The sequence below is a fragment of the Cololabis saira genome, chromosome 16 (genome assembly GCF_033807715.1).
Source record: "Cololabis saira isolate AMF1-May2022 chromosome 16, fColSai1.1, whole genome shotgun sequence".
In the NCBI taxonomy this organism is placed as follows: domain Eukaryota; kingdom Metazoa; phylum Chordata; class Actinopteri; order Beloniformes; family Belonidae; genus Cololabis; species Cololabis saira.
The window spans coordinates 17,347,618-17,364,002 of record NC_084602.1 but is presented as its reverse complement, the minus strand read 5'-3'; the positions used below and the strand labels follow the sequence as shown (position 1 = coordinate 17,364,002).

General features: G+C 40.0%; 1 protein-coding gene across 1 annotated transcript in view; it reads right to left on the bottom strand.

Annotated features, from left to right (window-relative positions):
* The window catches only part of kif6 (kinesin family member 6), a 100,663-nt gene that overhangs the window by 57,741 nt on the left and 26,537 nt on the right, over positions 1 to 16,385 (bottom strand). The window contains exons 10-12 of the mRNA XM_061743275.1: positions 6,367 to 6,470; positions 3,636 to 3,741; positions 55 to 214 (exon numbers count right to left, since the gene is read on the bottom strand). Coding sequence (XP_061599259.1) covers positions 55 to 214; positions 3,636 to 3,741; positions 6,367 to 6,470 — 370 coding nt within the window. The remainder of the gene's footprint in view (positions 1 to 54; positions 215 to 3,635; positions 3,742 to 6,366; positions 6,471 to 16,385) is intronic.

The window sequence follows — 16,385 nt, the reverse complement described above, 5'->3', positions numbered from 1 at the left end:
CATACCTTTAGAGTTGTCCTCAAACAAAGCTGGCACACACATCTGAAAGGATACTGATCTCATTGTCACGCTGCCGAAGCATCTCCTTTAATTTTGCGACTTCTGCTGGACTGATGTGGCTGACTGGTGAACTTTCCTCTCTGACTGTGACCGGAGGTGAACATCCTTGGTCAGCGCGCCAAATTTTATCAACCTGTTTTTTCAAAATCCTCATCTGCGGATATAAGCACAGAGAAAAGATAGTTGTGTTATGAGAAAAACATCTGCATTTCATTCTGAAAAATCAAACCTTATTTATATAAACCATACTGTTTCATCCAACCCAGTTTCTGATAAGATCAAATGTAACGGATATGGATGGGGCGTGAGGCTTGTCCCAAATAGAAGATTGGGGGGATATAATCTCCATAAGTTTGTGAAATTATTCCCAAACATCACTAAAGCATCACAACTCATCACTGAGATCACACTATGCAATGAGGCAACATTCCTGGAAAGGAAAGCATCTGCATCTGTATTCTGGTGGAAAAGCAAGCCAACACTAAGAACAAAGAAGAAACACCATCAAATTCAATCCAAACAAGCTCCTTCAGGATCACTGGAGTGTGACTGGGGTGATGCTTGCAGGAATGTAAACCGAACAGGAGTTAGAGTTGCTGTTCATAACAAACCCAAGGAGATGTAAACAGACATTTAAGTCAGATCTGGAACCGCATCTCCTCGATGCTCCGTCTCAAACTACACCAGAGCCCGGGAACAGGGGGAGAAATGCAGGGTTTTGCTTCTGATTATAAGCACGAGTAGGAAAACAGCTGCTGTTTGAGCAATGATGGATAAAATCCACAACTAATCTCACTTTCTCTAGAAACAAAAACTCCAAGGGAAATTATTTTCCAGCAAAATAAGACTCAGAGCCAACTACAATGAAAATGATATGAAAACACAAAGATCACCAGAGACAGCTGCTTCCCCAGGCAGGTCGTTTTATTAGAGCAGCAGCAACTGAATAGGTGCAATAAAAGCCACCCAGAATTCATAAACTAGTGACCAAATGAATCTCATCCTTTGATTCATATTTTCTCTGAATACTAAGGGCTCCAGCTGATTGAGCATGAAATGTGAAAATATAAATGTGTTAGTGAGATACTTCCCTTTTTTTTTGTGTAAAAACACCATAAAACGTGATCACCTTGGGTTAAGCATGAGACAAATAAAGCCTGAGACAAAAATACTTTTTGTTCAACGTGCCATTATCCTCCATTAACAAAAAGGAAGCCAAAAAGAAATATGGGCAATACTGAGCATAGGATTTAAGGCATTGCTGATCATTATGATGTATTGATCATCAGGAGGTGTGCAGATCTGGAGCAAGGGGCAACATGTAGTTTTCTGGGTTGAGAAATGGCAGTTCCTTGAACGACCAATTTGACAGAAAACATAAACATATTTACAGCCTGGTGCAAAACAGTTTTGGCTTCCATAGCTAGATTTCACATCCATGACAATTATACGTGGTAAAATGATATAAAGCCAAGAACCTATTTATAATTAGGGCCTAAACTTTTGATTGATAACTGGCTCTCGCCAATGGCCAGCTGTCATAGCTTCAGCTACGTAGCTCTTAGCAATGTCATGATTTGACTTCTGAGCTGTTAATAAAGATGATATTCATTTTTATTTCAAAGTAATATGGCTTGTCATCCTCGTTATTGTGGTTGTTATAGCTAGTAAGTGTTAGTCGACGTCTGCCAGCCACTGGTCTGCCAGCCACTCCCACACCTATTCCAGAAGGCTTGCTTCACCCACAGGCGGCTGCCTCGGCCGGCGATGGATAAGACGAGCAACTATGGGTTTCATCAGTTCTCATTTCATTTCCAGCAACATTCTTTCAGAAGTTGTTTCAGTTGCAACATTTGAAATGAGTTGAAATAGTTTTGACTAAACTAATTCATCAAATAAAGCTCCTTTTTAATTATACAGTATTATACAGTGGACTAGCCTTGGTCTCAGTTATTTTCCAGTTTATATCCAGTTTACAGTTCAGTACCACCTCAATGTGGGTAGGGCCTTCATGACAAGGCAGCCCAATACATCAAGCCCCCTCTGGATGCCATCATCAGACACGAGGCACAGAAATGTGTGGACGTCTCGTTGCACCACGGAGTAAGTTTGCTGGCAATTTTTCGTTGTATCAAAGAGTACCGGTAGATGTAAAGTAGATATCACGGTTGCTGTTGCTGCGTTTTGAAGATGGCAAGTGTGAAGTAGTTGCTTTTAAGACCTATCAGAGATGTTATTCTCTGGCCAAATCAGTGGCCTGCAGTCTGGTGACGTTGCATTTTCAGCCCAACTCAGCTTGGTTGGAGCCCCGGCCAAGTAGGTGGGAAAAAAGGAGGTACTAACCAGTGCTATCACTTAGTGGAAATACCCTAAAAATGGAGTAGAGTCGAGCCAAGCCAGGTACTGTAGGTACTAGTGGAAATGACCTACAAGGTGGGTGTCTCACAGGCCTGCTCATTCCATCCATACACTGCATTAAAATTAAAAAGAAGCTCATGTGTAGTGCAATGATCAAGAAAATACAACAGAACATACGATCCTCACTGAGAAGGTTAAATGTTCATGTAGAACAGGTCAAAATTCCTCTACAACGATGTGAGAAGCTGATAAAGTCAGGAAATGACTTCTAAGATAGTGTTGCAAAGCTTTTGGCTTCTTATTTTATTAATAATGCCATGGTGGAAAAAAAATCATTGTTCATCTGAGGCGGTCACTTCCTAATGCTAAGATAACGTAGGATCAAATTAATGTTACGTTTTAACACAAACAAACGATGATCTTAGGAGGGGGAACTACTGAGTAAATGGAAATTTCAACACTTTATGCTCCACCACACTCTCGTTGCTCATTGCTGATAATTCCATAATTCTGTTTAAATTTGTCAACGCATCAAAATAAATAAACTGGTTTCTCTGAGTCACGCAAATTCCTGAAGCACTGGTTCAAACACTGTCATTCAGGATAATGTGTCAATATTACACCTAACATCAAATAGGAAAGCAGATGACTGTGAAACAGCCAAGTGTGTAAACTTAAAGGTCAGGCTCTTGGAAGAATCAGCAGCTTTGGCATGTATTAAACTATACTTGGGCCTGTGGACAAGATAATCCTGTATTAATCATAATTTGATAAAGTTACATTAATGCAATTTACAATACAGTAAGCTTCTGCAGAAGCAAAAACATAAGAGTTAAGTTGATTCAAAAGAAATGCATTTATCAGAAAGTGACAGTAGGGGGAGCTATTTAAAAGAGGTGGCAGGTCAGCTGGTCAGTGCTGAACTGCTGGATGTAGAGAAATGAAGAATCAGCACTGATAACTCAGTGATCTGACTCTAAGGCATGATTTTATCAGTCAAGGTAAAATTATGCAGCAGAATTACAACCCAAGTTTTAATGAAACAAACAGAATAGAAAAATGCTTTGATGTCACGCTAGCAGGGAGATGGCAAGTGGATTTTGTTATGGAGAAGAGAGAGGAAAAACAAACAGTAGGAAATGATTGCAGGACAGAGAGAGCAGACACCAAGCACAAAAACATGCCTGCAGATGCCGACACAACTTTGAATATTTTACCTTCAACAGGGAGAAACAATGCTGGATTTTTCTCATGTCGCTTCCCAAAGACAGTGTCACATCTGGATCAGGGTCATCTAGATAAGTCTTGACTAACTCTTCCAACCTAGAAACAGAAATAGAAATGCTCACACTGGCCAGTAACAAGGCTTCAACCAGTCACATCCACGTGATCTCCATCACACTCACTCACCACACTCTCAAACTCTTGAGAGCTCGGAGTATCTGAGTAGTTTCAAATGTGCATCTGGTCAAAGAAAACTATTTACTTACACATGTGTTTCAGCTCCACTGGGTGGACTGGTTGATAAACTATCCCTAAATGATAGTCCAAATACTGGTTCCTGAGATCTGGACGTGACCACTGGAAGAGACCAGGAGACCACCGTCCAGACGGATCCAATGTAGGCACGGCAACGTGTGTTTTTTCTTATTCTGTTACACGTTCAACATAAAAACCGGCTAAGTTTACATGACAGAGAACCTAAAACAAACGCAGCGGTTTTGTTTCAATGGTCTGCAAGACATCAATGGTCTTGAGAGGCGAAGTTTGATTCTGAAGAATGTAATCTGATGCCATGGACAACATTTTGTGAGAATAATAATAATAAAAACTTTTTGACTACGCCATTATTCTTTCAACAAACAATGAATTTATATTTTTATTGTATTTATGTATTGATCTTATATTTATTTTCAATGCTGTGAAGCACTTTGGTCAACTTAGATTGTTGAAATGTTTTTGATAAATGAACCCATGATTCATTAGCTTGCAGGTCCTGCTTCAGCACCAATAAGTTGAAGTAGATATTTCCAAAATAACCGTATCAGTCTCTCATACGGCTGTGGAAGAATTCTGGTCCGCTCTTCTTTACACATCTCCTGCCGCACCAGTTCAGTTAGGTCAACGTCTGCTTTTTGATTTATCATCTAAAACTTTGATTCTGTTGTACATTTGCTGCAGTGTTTTGGATCATTGTCCTGTTGAATGACCCACTTTTGACCAATCTTTAGTCATTGGAGAGATGGCCTCATATTGTCTCTCTGGTATACAGAAGTGTTTATAATGTCTGACTTAATTATTACAAGGCGTCCAGGTCTTGTGGCTCTAAAACAGTCCCAAATCATCACCAAATCACCATACGAGGCCTTTTAGTTTTTCTGAAATACTGTGTCAGGTTTCTACCTGAATTGATCTTGGCATTAAGGCCAAACACCTCTGCTTTCCCTCATATGACAGTCTGAAAGGCTGGTGATTTGTTCAGATGTAACTTGCAAACCTCAGTCATGCTTCCATTTCCTCCCACACAATTCATATTTGTTCGGTCTTTTAATTGCGCTGTCATGCACTCTAAACATTTAACATGTTTCATGGGGTTCCTGGGAAAAGTTGAAACTGTCTTGAATGCTTTTCATTGTGGATAATCTTTATCACTGTTGGACTAAGAATTACTTGGATTTTGTAAGATTTCAGATATGCAGACAAACAGTCTAGCAACAACCATCTTTCTGCTTTTCTATAGTAGAGATCACCCCCACTTGTTCATCAATTTACCCAAAGAAAGGATGATTAGCAGCAAATGGCTGCAACTTCACCCCTTGAATCTTATGAGAGGTGTACAGGGACACTTAGTGTTGCACATTTTTCTTTTGTAACAGAAAAAAAAAAATCAGCATGGCCACTCAGTGTGGTATTATTAAAGATTCCCAGAAAGAGTTGGACCACAAAAAGAGAAGAAATGACAAAAAAAAAGCAAACGGTGCAGGCCAAGGCAATGGGAAATACATCAGCTCTGGAGGGAAATCTGCCAAGGCCTTCATGAAACCTCCGGGCCAAACTCTGGCCCTGACTGGATAAGTGTCTCCACCCTGGGGGGCCGAAGAGGAGACAGATTCTAGGGACCAATGGTTGAGGGGGCCCCAGATAGGCCTTTAATTATGATGAAATGATAATAGAGAAAAAATTAAAATATTAAGTTCTACTTAAATGATGAAAAGTCATATATGACCATTTTGTATTTTGATGGTGTTTTTTTTTGTTCAGATTTTTTTCTCTCTACTGATTATAATTGCAATTTTGAAATGAATCAACATGAATTCCATTGTATTCAAAGTACTCAGTTCCTCCCCTACTGTTCATGTCAACAGTCGCTGTTCTTTTATCACAAATAAGGTAAAGATAGTCAAAAATACCATTAAAAAGCATAATTGTATGTAAAATAACATCAAAAAATGTCACCGCTGTGTTGGGGGCCCTGTAAAGACTATTTTCATGGGTCCCAAAATCCCACCACTCTATAAAACCTCAGGGGCTGAGGGTTCAACTCAGCGTCAGTGCACGACAGACAGAACGTTATTACTTGAGGTAAACCCAAACTACTAATACATCATGAAAAATATTTGCTCAAGTATCTGCAGGTTTGACCTTTACAGAAGAAACTACAGTCACAAAAAGATTTTCCCCAGTAAGTTTTATGTGAACTTAAATCCAAACAAAAAAATATGGAAGTAAACATCAATATATCGTTGTTTATTTCTCTGAAAATACTCATGTAAGTCAATGGTTGTTAGCGCTCTACATCCTCAAAACTAGAAATACTGTCACAAACGGGAGCATCCCTGTCACAGTGCCCCCCAAAAGGTTTGGTGTATGCAAAGAGGTGTATCTTAACCTTTGACTTGGGCTAAAATACTGATGTAATTAAAGAAAAAGAAAGGCGAGGAGTCATACTTGCAGGTCTCCTCTGCAGTTAGCTGTCCGTCTCTCTGCACTCCTGTCACCATTGCCAGCTCTTCACTCAGCGACTGGATCTCCCTTTTCAAACGTGCTATCAACTGAAACACACAAAAATAGCAGTGTAAGAGGTCATTTGTGTGACCTGTAATCACAATGTAAAAATGTACGTGTTTTAAAGCACAAACAAGTTTGTATAGCCTGAGCCCTTTTCAATGCTGTTGACCTAGGAGACTTAAACGTACAAAAAAAGTATGTGGACCCCTTTGAATTTACTGGTTTTCTGCATTAATTTGCACACATGTGATCTAATTTCCATCTAAGACATAATGATACAAACACAATATGTTAAAACTGATTACATACAAATAATTCAAACTGGTTTAGTTTTTACTGAACACACCCATTCAACATCCCCGGTGCTGGCGGATAAAACTGAACCACGGACTAATTACTCCAACAGAACTTAACTGGAGGGAGTAGCTCGCTCACCTCGAGTCTGGTTTATGAAGTAAGTTTGGAGGTTTAGAGCTACTTTCAGACACTCAAACATTTGAGGTGTGTTGTTCATAAGAAGCATCTGCTGACATGAACCATGTCTTGCAAAAAAAAATCTCTGAAGTGTACAGATCAAGAGTACTTGATCTGGAAAGGAATACAAGGTCATTACAAAGGTATTAGACATCCATCAGTCCACAGTGAGAGACGTTGTCTGTAAATGGAGAAAGTTCAGTACAGGGGCTACTTTTCGTAAAAGTGGACATCCAGCCAAAAGACTCTGAAGACACAACATAGAATCCTCAGTGAGATCAAGAACATACAAGTAAAAGCTAAAGGCTTGAAGGCAACACTTGACCTGGACAGGGAGCACTGACAGGGCAGAACACCACAGGGAAAGCTGCTCCAAAGCATATTACTGTGTGCTTGAAGTTTGCCAAAAGACACCTTGTAAATCCAAAAAGCAGCTGGGAAAATGTTTTAGAGACTGGTGAATGAAAAGTTGGCACAACAATTATACAGTTTACCAACCTGAATCATAATCGCAGTGGTGACGCATGGGGGAGGGAGCATCATGAATTGAGCTGGACCACTAATTAATTCCCAGGTTTACAAAAAGATCCACCTCTTTCTGTAAAATAATGTGACGGTATCTGTTCACCAGTTGAAGCTTAGCAGGAGTTGACTGATGCAGCAGGACAATGATTCCAAACAGGATAGTATGGCTTTGGGAAATTAGTATGTACCTTCTGGAGCAGTCCGGTCAGAGCCCAGACCTTAACGGCAAAGAGATGCAGTGAAATGGGCTCAAGAGAGCCGTGACCACCAGGCATCCTACAAACGTGTCTGGACGGAAGCAGTTTCTGGAAGACGAATGCTCCAGAATTTTTCCTGAATGTTGAACAGCTCCGATCCAGAGATCCTGGAAGATTGCTGTTAACTCTAAGCATTCAAATACTTTTTTTCTTCTTCACTATCAATGTTTGATGGGTGTTCACCAAGGACACAACAGACTATAATTGTTTGTGTGTTATCAGCTTAAGCACATTGTCTTTGTCATTTGTGACTTTGTTCAAATCATATTTTATGCCAAATGAATGCAGAAAACCCATTAATCCCAAAGGGTTTGGTACCAGTAAAAAGCTACAAAGGAAAAAAAAAAAAACCAAGAACCTCCTTGTTCTGCATGTTTCCGATGTTCTGGCACGGTACACGTACAGCTAGGCTAATGTTAGTAACCAGCGTCTAGGTCAATACCTCGCCAAGTCCAGCTCAGGTTTTCTAAAATAAAGGCTTAGCCAATGTCTGGGAAAGGAAGAAAAAACAAAAAACCAGCAGGATTGCATCTCAGTAAAACAAAACAAAAGGTTCAGAGAGTGACAAGACATGATAAGAAGCATCTTTGTTTTTGTTTGTCAGAATCGTGGATTCTTTTTTTAAATGATAAACTTAATCAAGGAAACAAAGACATGTCACCACAAACAAATGCAATTTTTATTCTTCTCCCTTTTTTCTTCTGTGAAAAAGTCATGTGATCTGTCAATCATGTAGAGATGAAATCTACAGGGAATGATTTTCACACCGCAGAGAAAATACTTCTTAGATATGTAACGTAAAATCTGTGTCAATCAATCATGTGATGGGTGTTTGATATTCCTGAGTGTAGTGGACCAGGTTTGCTCAGTATTGTAATGTGCAATTGATAATTAGACATGTCCATGTTGGTGTGACAGACAAATAAAGTGGACATGTAAGAGAGTGAAACTTCACTTGGGTGAAAATAAAAAATTAACGAATGGATAATTTGCCAGCACAAAAAAAAACAAAAAACACTTTATATCTAATTATCTTTTTGGACATGCAAACATCCTTGTCAGTGGAATTAAAAAATTGATTAAACAATTGTTTTTCACGATTTAATGATCTTACATTTTCCATCTTTTTGACCATTAGAAGTCTACTAATAATCTAATAATACATGTAATCCTTGAAAGTAATTCCAATGAAAACATGTTTTTACATGAAATAAATACAGGACCAGGAATAAACTGATTGTCCTGCCCGGCGCAGGCCGTTTTTATGCACATGAAGGAAGATGATTATGCATAAATGATCCCAATTATCTTAATCCAGTTGATAAGAAGTTTGAAAAAAAAATTCATATTGGATTTTGTAATGAAAATTCTGCGTAACTTTATGAATCAAACACTGTGTTAGTCCACGTAAAAAGACAACTGCAAATCATTCTCTTTCACACATGAACCAAGTCTTTCTTGAGAATAAATGCCACTTAAACATAACCACAGGATTTAACCAAACACTAAAAATACTAAAGCAGACTGGAAGACTGGAACTGTTTCAGCATTAAAAGAAAATAGCAACTTTTATGAAAGAGTCACTCAGCAACATTCTTGACACAAAGGTGCTGAAGGGCCAAAGGTCAGAGAGAACTAATCCAAAGTAAAAGGTCAGACTGAGGGATCTAACACTGACCAAGTGCTGCCACTTTTAGCAGACAACTTCTAATTAGAAACCAGTCAGACGGTAGGACAGACACTGTCAACTCAAGACGCTCCGGAGAAGAAACAGACCTATTGTGTGGTTTTGTGAAGGTGCCTCTTAACTAAATGGAAATATCGCCCCTAATCCACCCCATATCGTATGTTTTAACATGGAATATCATGGCTGACCATTCCTCACCAGAGCCGCTCCCTGTATCTCTTTTTTGGTACTGTTGGTCTGATGTAATTCTTCCAGCTGCATCCTCAAAATCTGACCACTAGCTGTTGGTCAGCGGAATCGTGCAGTCTATTTCAGAGCACCAAGCCCACACTGGCACCACAGCGCAACGGCAGGCGTCCACACGCTGGAGAAAAACTCCCTCCGAACATGTGACAGATGATGTCTCCAAAACCTGTGATAACTCATGTCGGCGCTACAGTGTAAGAGACGGAAAGAAGATGTAAAAGTTCTCCGTCTGTTTGTGTGTTTCTAACTTTGTACATGCTGCCACGCGTTACAAAACTAACTTGAACACATTAACACGAGCTGAACTTAACATGATAACCCCTCTCCTGTGCAGAAAACCACCCACAGTAAAGTGTAAGCACTGCAGTATAACCACAAGTGACACTTAAATGCATATGTACAATATTACACAGTATGCCACTCAAACATGCTACTATTATGAGAATGTTTTATGAGGGAACAGTTTCACATTACACCTAAACATGGGAAGCATTTTTTTTGGCCTGTGTTCCACACATGGCATGGTACGATAACACAAGTATGCTCCGTCCAAACAGATTCATGTAACTTTGATGATAAAGATGTGTAAATCAACAGCGGCGCAAAGGAATTTACACACACTTTTCAAACACGTCTCTCAGGCAGGCTCTCAGGTTTGGTTTGATGCACATGATAACAGAATGGAGCGAATTGCAAATCTCATAAACCCTTTTTTTTAGATATTTGATGGAAATTTGATGGAGGCAACACCCATCTTTTTTTGAGAACTGTCCTTATATGTGGCGGAACTGAGGAGGCTGATGGAAGTTTGGGAGAGGAATGTTGTCCCATTTTTGTCTGATACAGGATTGGAGCTGCTCAACAGGCCATGGCTTCTTTGTCACAATCTTTTCAAGATGCTGCTAATGTTTTCAGATGGTGAAAGATCTGGACTGCCTGCAGGCCAGTTCAGCATCCAGCTTCTACTACAAACACATGCTGCTGTAATGTTTCATGTTGTCTTGCCTAAAGATGCAAAGGCCTCCCTTAAAAAAAGACTGTCTAAATGGGAGCAAAAGTATGTTGCTCTTAAACCTGTATATACAATGTCAACCTAGGCCAAACATATCCAGTGAATACAGTGATTTCCCCAGATTCTTAACCTCTCTTGATAATATTAGGTATTGTTAATAATAAACTATTCAAAGTCTTCACAATCTTAGGCAGAGGGACATTTTTCTGAAGCTGTTTCACAATCTGAGGACCACATTTTTTCAGTTTTCAGAGCCCATTCATGTTACTGACTTCTTGACAATTAACCTAATTATTTACCAGATGTTCCTCCAGGTGTTTCATTACTTTTTTTTAATTTTTTTGCCTTTCTGGTTTCTGCCTTTTTCTCTCTTTTAATTAACTCCCCTTCAGGGATTACGAATATTTAGTGTGGTCACTGGCAGACTTCATTCAGAGCACACTTTCAACACCTCATTCTTTCCCTGGACATCAGTCACTTGTTAAATATTTTGACTGGTCTGGCAGATTTTCTGCTGTTCAGACTGTGCAGAAGTCCATTCAGTAGCCTGTAGGCTACAGTGTAGGACTATTTAACAATGGGGCAGACATAATAGTGAAATTAAACTCCAGATTTCAAATGATCTAAGACCAATAACTTCAGGACTGAGCCATGACAATGCCAAAACCACAATAACTGATATTCTAATGTACATACTACACTTCTATCTTTCTTAGTCCCCCCTCCCCCCAAATCAAGGGAGACATCATTTAAAAAAAGAGGACAGTAAACAAAGTGATAAACACTTTGTACACCCATAAACAGTGACAACAAGTTTTCCCATGAAGTTTGGTTTTGCCTTGAGTTGTGACCGTGTCCGATCCCGTTGTGAACAGCCAGACACTGTCACAATAGTGGGGCGAGCCGCAGACTCTTAAAAATACCTCCATAGGGTTTGCAAGTGGCCAGCCAAATCTCAATAACAGCAATACAGTAGCAGTTGCTACTTTGGCAGATCTGGGTAGAAGCAGAGGACGTGGACATCGCTGGGATAACAGTTTACTCACTCAGGGGGCTTTTTCAGCAACTCTCTGGGGTAGAGTTGAACAGAAAAAAAAACAACTCCTAAAGTTTTCTACGAAGCACTTGTACTTGGCTTTACTTGTCATGAGTGTAATGAGTGTAAGAAAAATAGGTAGAAGACAGTTCTAGTATTAAGAAAAGACACTGCAGTAAGAATCTGACTGTACAATTTTGAGATGGCTTTACAGTGCTGAAATTGTAGATGTTCAACTACAGATTTTTTTTCGAAGATATATCAAGCACATAGCATTATATATATATATATATATATATATATATATATATATATATATAGTTGATATGTTAAAAAAGGAAAAGGAAAGAAAATGCCTTCATGTAAACATGTGTCACTTTTATGGCATATGTTTAATGACATAATGGAAGAGTTTTTTTTAACACTTTGCTGTAGTGGATTTAGCATTTGTCAGGGTGATATCTCTCAGTGTTACTTTTTTGATTCCTTTATTACTGAAATCAGTCCGTTCTGCTGCTGGCATGCCTGCATCAGTTTTCAAAATAAATGTCCTGCAACAGTAGTGTTTCTACCCAGTTAAATTTAGAAAGGATATTGATAAAAGAGATAAGAATTTAACCTATGTTACACAACTTCCTATCACTTCAATACCAACTACCTAAATCTGAACCCTCGCTCATCCCTCTGTGGGCGGTTGCCCTTCTTCAAGCTCGGGTCCTCCGCCAGAGGCCTGTGAGCTTGAGGGTTCTCCACTGTATTTTTGATGTTCCAAGGACTGTGGTCTGATGAGATCTCTGAGAACTCTGATGTTGTTCCTGGGATTTGCTGGAGCCACTAACCCACTTTGGAGGATACATGTCCAATTGCTCCAACTACTATTGGCACCACTGCTGCCTTCACCTTCCAGATGTTCTCTATTTCTTCTTTCAACCATTTGTCCTCTCTTGTCCACATATGTCTTGTTCCAGTAGGCCAGTGTGCCCTGCTGTTTTAGCTGTTTCAGTGAGCATTTTTGTAAGTTTCAAAGGCTCTCTTGGCAAATATAGCAAACTGTTGATATCTGTAGTGTCAACCTATTTCTTCTCAATTTCTGCTATCTGCTCTGGGCTGCTGGATATCAATTTTTTGGCCAAATCCTGAGTGATGGAGGTATGTTCTTACGGTATTAGTACCCTGTGTTGATCACAACTTTCAGTGTCATGATGTATAAACCACTTTGTTATCACTTTATCCTTGTGACATGTGTCTTATGATCATCATGCTGGAAAATATGTGGATCATCACTGAAACACTGAGAAGATGAACGCAGCTTCTCCATGTCTGGTTCTGACTCTAAGAACTGATAAAAAACTGATCCACATACTGTGTCAGGAGGTTGCTGATGTATTTTGGTCCTGGACCGTTCAGAGCTTCATCAGAACTTTAAAGTCTATCCTCTGCCAGACAGGCAGCCAGATTTTGTCTGTGAAGAATTTGGCAAAGTCATTGCAGGCCACGGTGGAATGGAGTTCAGTTGCTATGGATACACGAGGGTTTGTAGCAAATAAGGCCCAAGCATTATGACTATTTTTAGTGATGATGTCAGAGAACTAGGACTTTCTTGCATCCTCAGTTTTATATTATAAGAGTGAAGTTTCTTTTTATAGTTCATAATGAACTTGGAGATTTGTTTTTCTCCATCTGCGCTCAGCTTTCCGACACTCTATTTTCCCATTTTGTGGGATTTTGCCATGGAGACTTCCTCCTTCCAGAGATAACCTTCACCTTAGTGGGAGCAATAGCATCTATAACATTTTATCATCGAAGCTACTGACGAGCTCATTGACTGAACCCCCAGACAGGCAGGTGTTAGAGAGAAGACCTGGTTCAAGATCTCACTACTGTTTTCAGTTATACACCGTTTTGAGATCACTGCTGTTGACACATTTGAAATCGTCCTCTCAAAGAAAAACCAGGAGTGATTAGAAGACTGCAACCCCTCCTCCTCTCCTGCTCACTCTAACCTCACTGATAAAACTAAAGCTAGGAGGGGTTGACTCGATGACAGTACTGTAGTGTTATTTTGATTTCACCAAGTTTCAGTTGAAAAACATAAAAAACAGGCTGTGCTCAGTGGTAAAATCATTAATTAAAAATGTCTTCCTAGCTAAAGACATAACATAAGTGTTTTAGAATTATTATTTGCACCCTCGTGTTTGGGAGCAGTCTGTGACACGCAAGGTATGTTTACTATATTTAAAGATCTTTCTGAGTGCAACCCTCTGTGTTTTGACTGGGCCACATTTGTCCTTCTGTGACTGTGGAGACAGATCATGATGGAGGTGCGGGACAAGAGGGGGGTGCTCTGGCTGCTCTGTTGGGGGCGGCGCGCGGTGGCAAACCTTTGGCCAGTCTGGTAGGGGGTTTATGGGGGACAAAAAGTGATTGATCTGGGGGTAGATTTGAGCCAAGGAATGACCCGCTCTATCATTTGCTCAGTGAATTTCCGGTGAGGGTTTTGGGGGGCTGGGGAAGCTCTTGGTCCCTGGTTCTGGTCATTGCTGCTGTTGAGAGGGTTAGAGACAAAAACCGACCACCTCTTCTTGCCTCTGGTGTCTCTCCTCTCCAAAGCTCTCCTCGGATGGGTGCAATTGGAGTTCCTCCTCAAGGTTTCCCGCTGGGCATTGTTTGTTCCTCTCAGATAAATCCTCCTTTATCTCATCCTTGGCACCAGGCACAGATAGATGATGCAGGAAGTAAAATATGTTGGAGGTGAAAACTTTCACCCCTGATTTGTTCAAATTAAATCCATCTGCCTTGAAAAGATGCCTGCATTCCCCCAAAAATATGAAAATCGTTGATGGTCAGCACATGCTGTGATAAAAGCCACTTATTCAATGCCAACAACCTGCTGAATTTTTCGACATCTTTCCTCTCCTCCTCTGACAGTTGGTACAGGTCCACTGATGAATACAGCTGCATTCAGTGAGCTCACCGTGTTTAATAATCCAGTAAAGTTGTTTCAGAACCTCGGATTGTTGTTTGGACACGTCGTTTGACCCTGTATACAGAACAATGTTTGTCACAGTTGGATATTCGGCCGCAATTTCAATAATTATCTCCTTTAGATCATTGACCATATCCCTAGGAAAGCAGAGGACTTTAGTGTACCGCACATCCTTTGTACATCATTTACAGCAGTCAGCCACAATCAGAATCTCTGGCCCAGACCTTAGGTTTCACTGTGGCCTTTCATTTTTTAACAGGTTTTCAGTCCTTGCCTTGCTGCTTTGGGATGGATGATTGTCAGATAGAGGTCTAGGGTCCTTCGATAGTGGAGCAAATCTTTTCTGCAATGTCATACTCAGTTGTTTTTTAGGTTTGTTGTTAGTCCTCCCATTCATGGTTGTCCAGTCCTGTTTCCTCCCATGTACAGGGGTAGAAGAGCTGTTCTGTCTAGTTGGAAGTGAAGGCCACTCTGTTTCACAGATTTAAGCTCACTGTGCCCTGCCTGTGATATGTCCTCCCATGAGACATGACTTCCTTTTTGGTTTTGCACCGCCACAATTCCAGGGAGGATTATCATTTGAAGATTTATTATAATGCAGTCTGCTTTCTTGGCTGTGTTATGTGTGCTCCTTAGCCCTGTGTAAGCTTGCTCATCTCCACTGTTCTGAATCAGTGGCAAGGTTGTTTCATTTACACACAGTCCGTTTACCTCCACATTCACTTCTAAGCAATGACTGCAAAATCTGTATAAAAATCTATAAAAGTAGCAAAGCAACTAGAGAGCAAACAGATGAAGTGTCTGCACTGTAAGGAAGCAGGAAGTGAAGTCCACCTTCCCATTGTATTTCATCTAGCACGAACCAAAGGCCCTGATCCAATTAAGAATCTGTCAATCTCAAAGAGCAGGTGGACAAGCAAAAAATTGCAAATTGTAAGTGGCTTTAACTCAGAGAGAGTGGATCTCTATCAGTCAGGATTCTGCCCAGAAATGTATATCCAGCATGAGAGAAAAAATTGCACAAGATTTAGAAGAAGAAGGGTCAACACTGTAAGTTTTACCTCTTTGACTGAATCGGATCTATTTGCCAATAAAAACCTCAGACTTATGAAATTCTAACAATGTTCTTCAGCATACCATGGATACATGAAAACCACAATGCAGGAACACTGAAGCAGAAACATTTGCAAAAATCAGTATCACTGCCAACAGCTTTGGCCATGATTGTGGAAAACAAAGTCTTGCTTCTAATAAAGGCCTTTGTTACAGTAAATCTGTTCTTTTTTGGTAGAGTGAGTAAAGAAAGGAATTGAGAGTGTGGTGAAACTCTACAAGCCATGTGATTTCTTCAATCAGGTATGACAATGTGTAATTTCATACCACACAATGAGTCTTGGGTATTATCTATTTAAAGTAAAATTGGTGAGTGGCTTCGGTGACCACATATGTCAGAAATATTTGCGCTCATTATCTTCTACTTGAGCCTTTTCTCTCACTGAAATGGCATGTACATATCATGAAAAGAAGAGACTAATACAGTGTCCTCAAATCGACATCTGGACAGAAACTGCTCCAAGAGGCCACATGCCTGCAGTTTGTGTTTCCTCGCATCAAAGTGTGCAAAGACATATATACAGATCACTTTCCAGCTGGATGCTTTCTGAACAGGATGTGAAGTATTGGGATGAAATATCCTATAACAGAATTGGATACATGTAAACAAGACAGAAAGAATC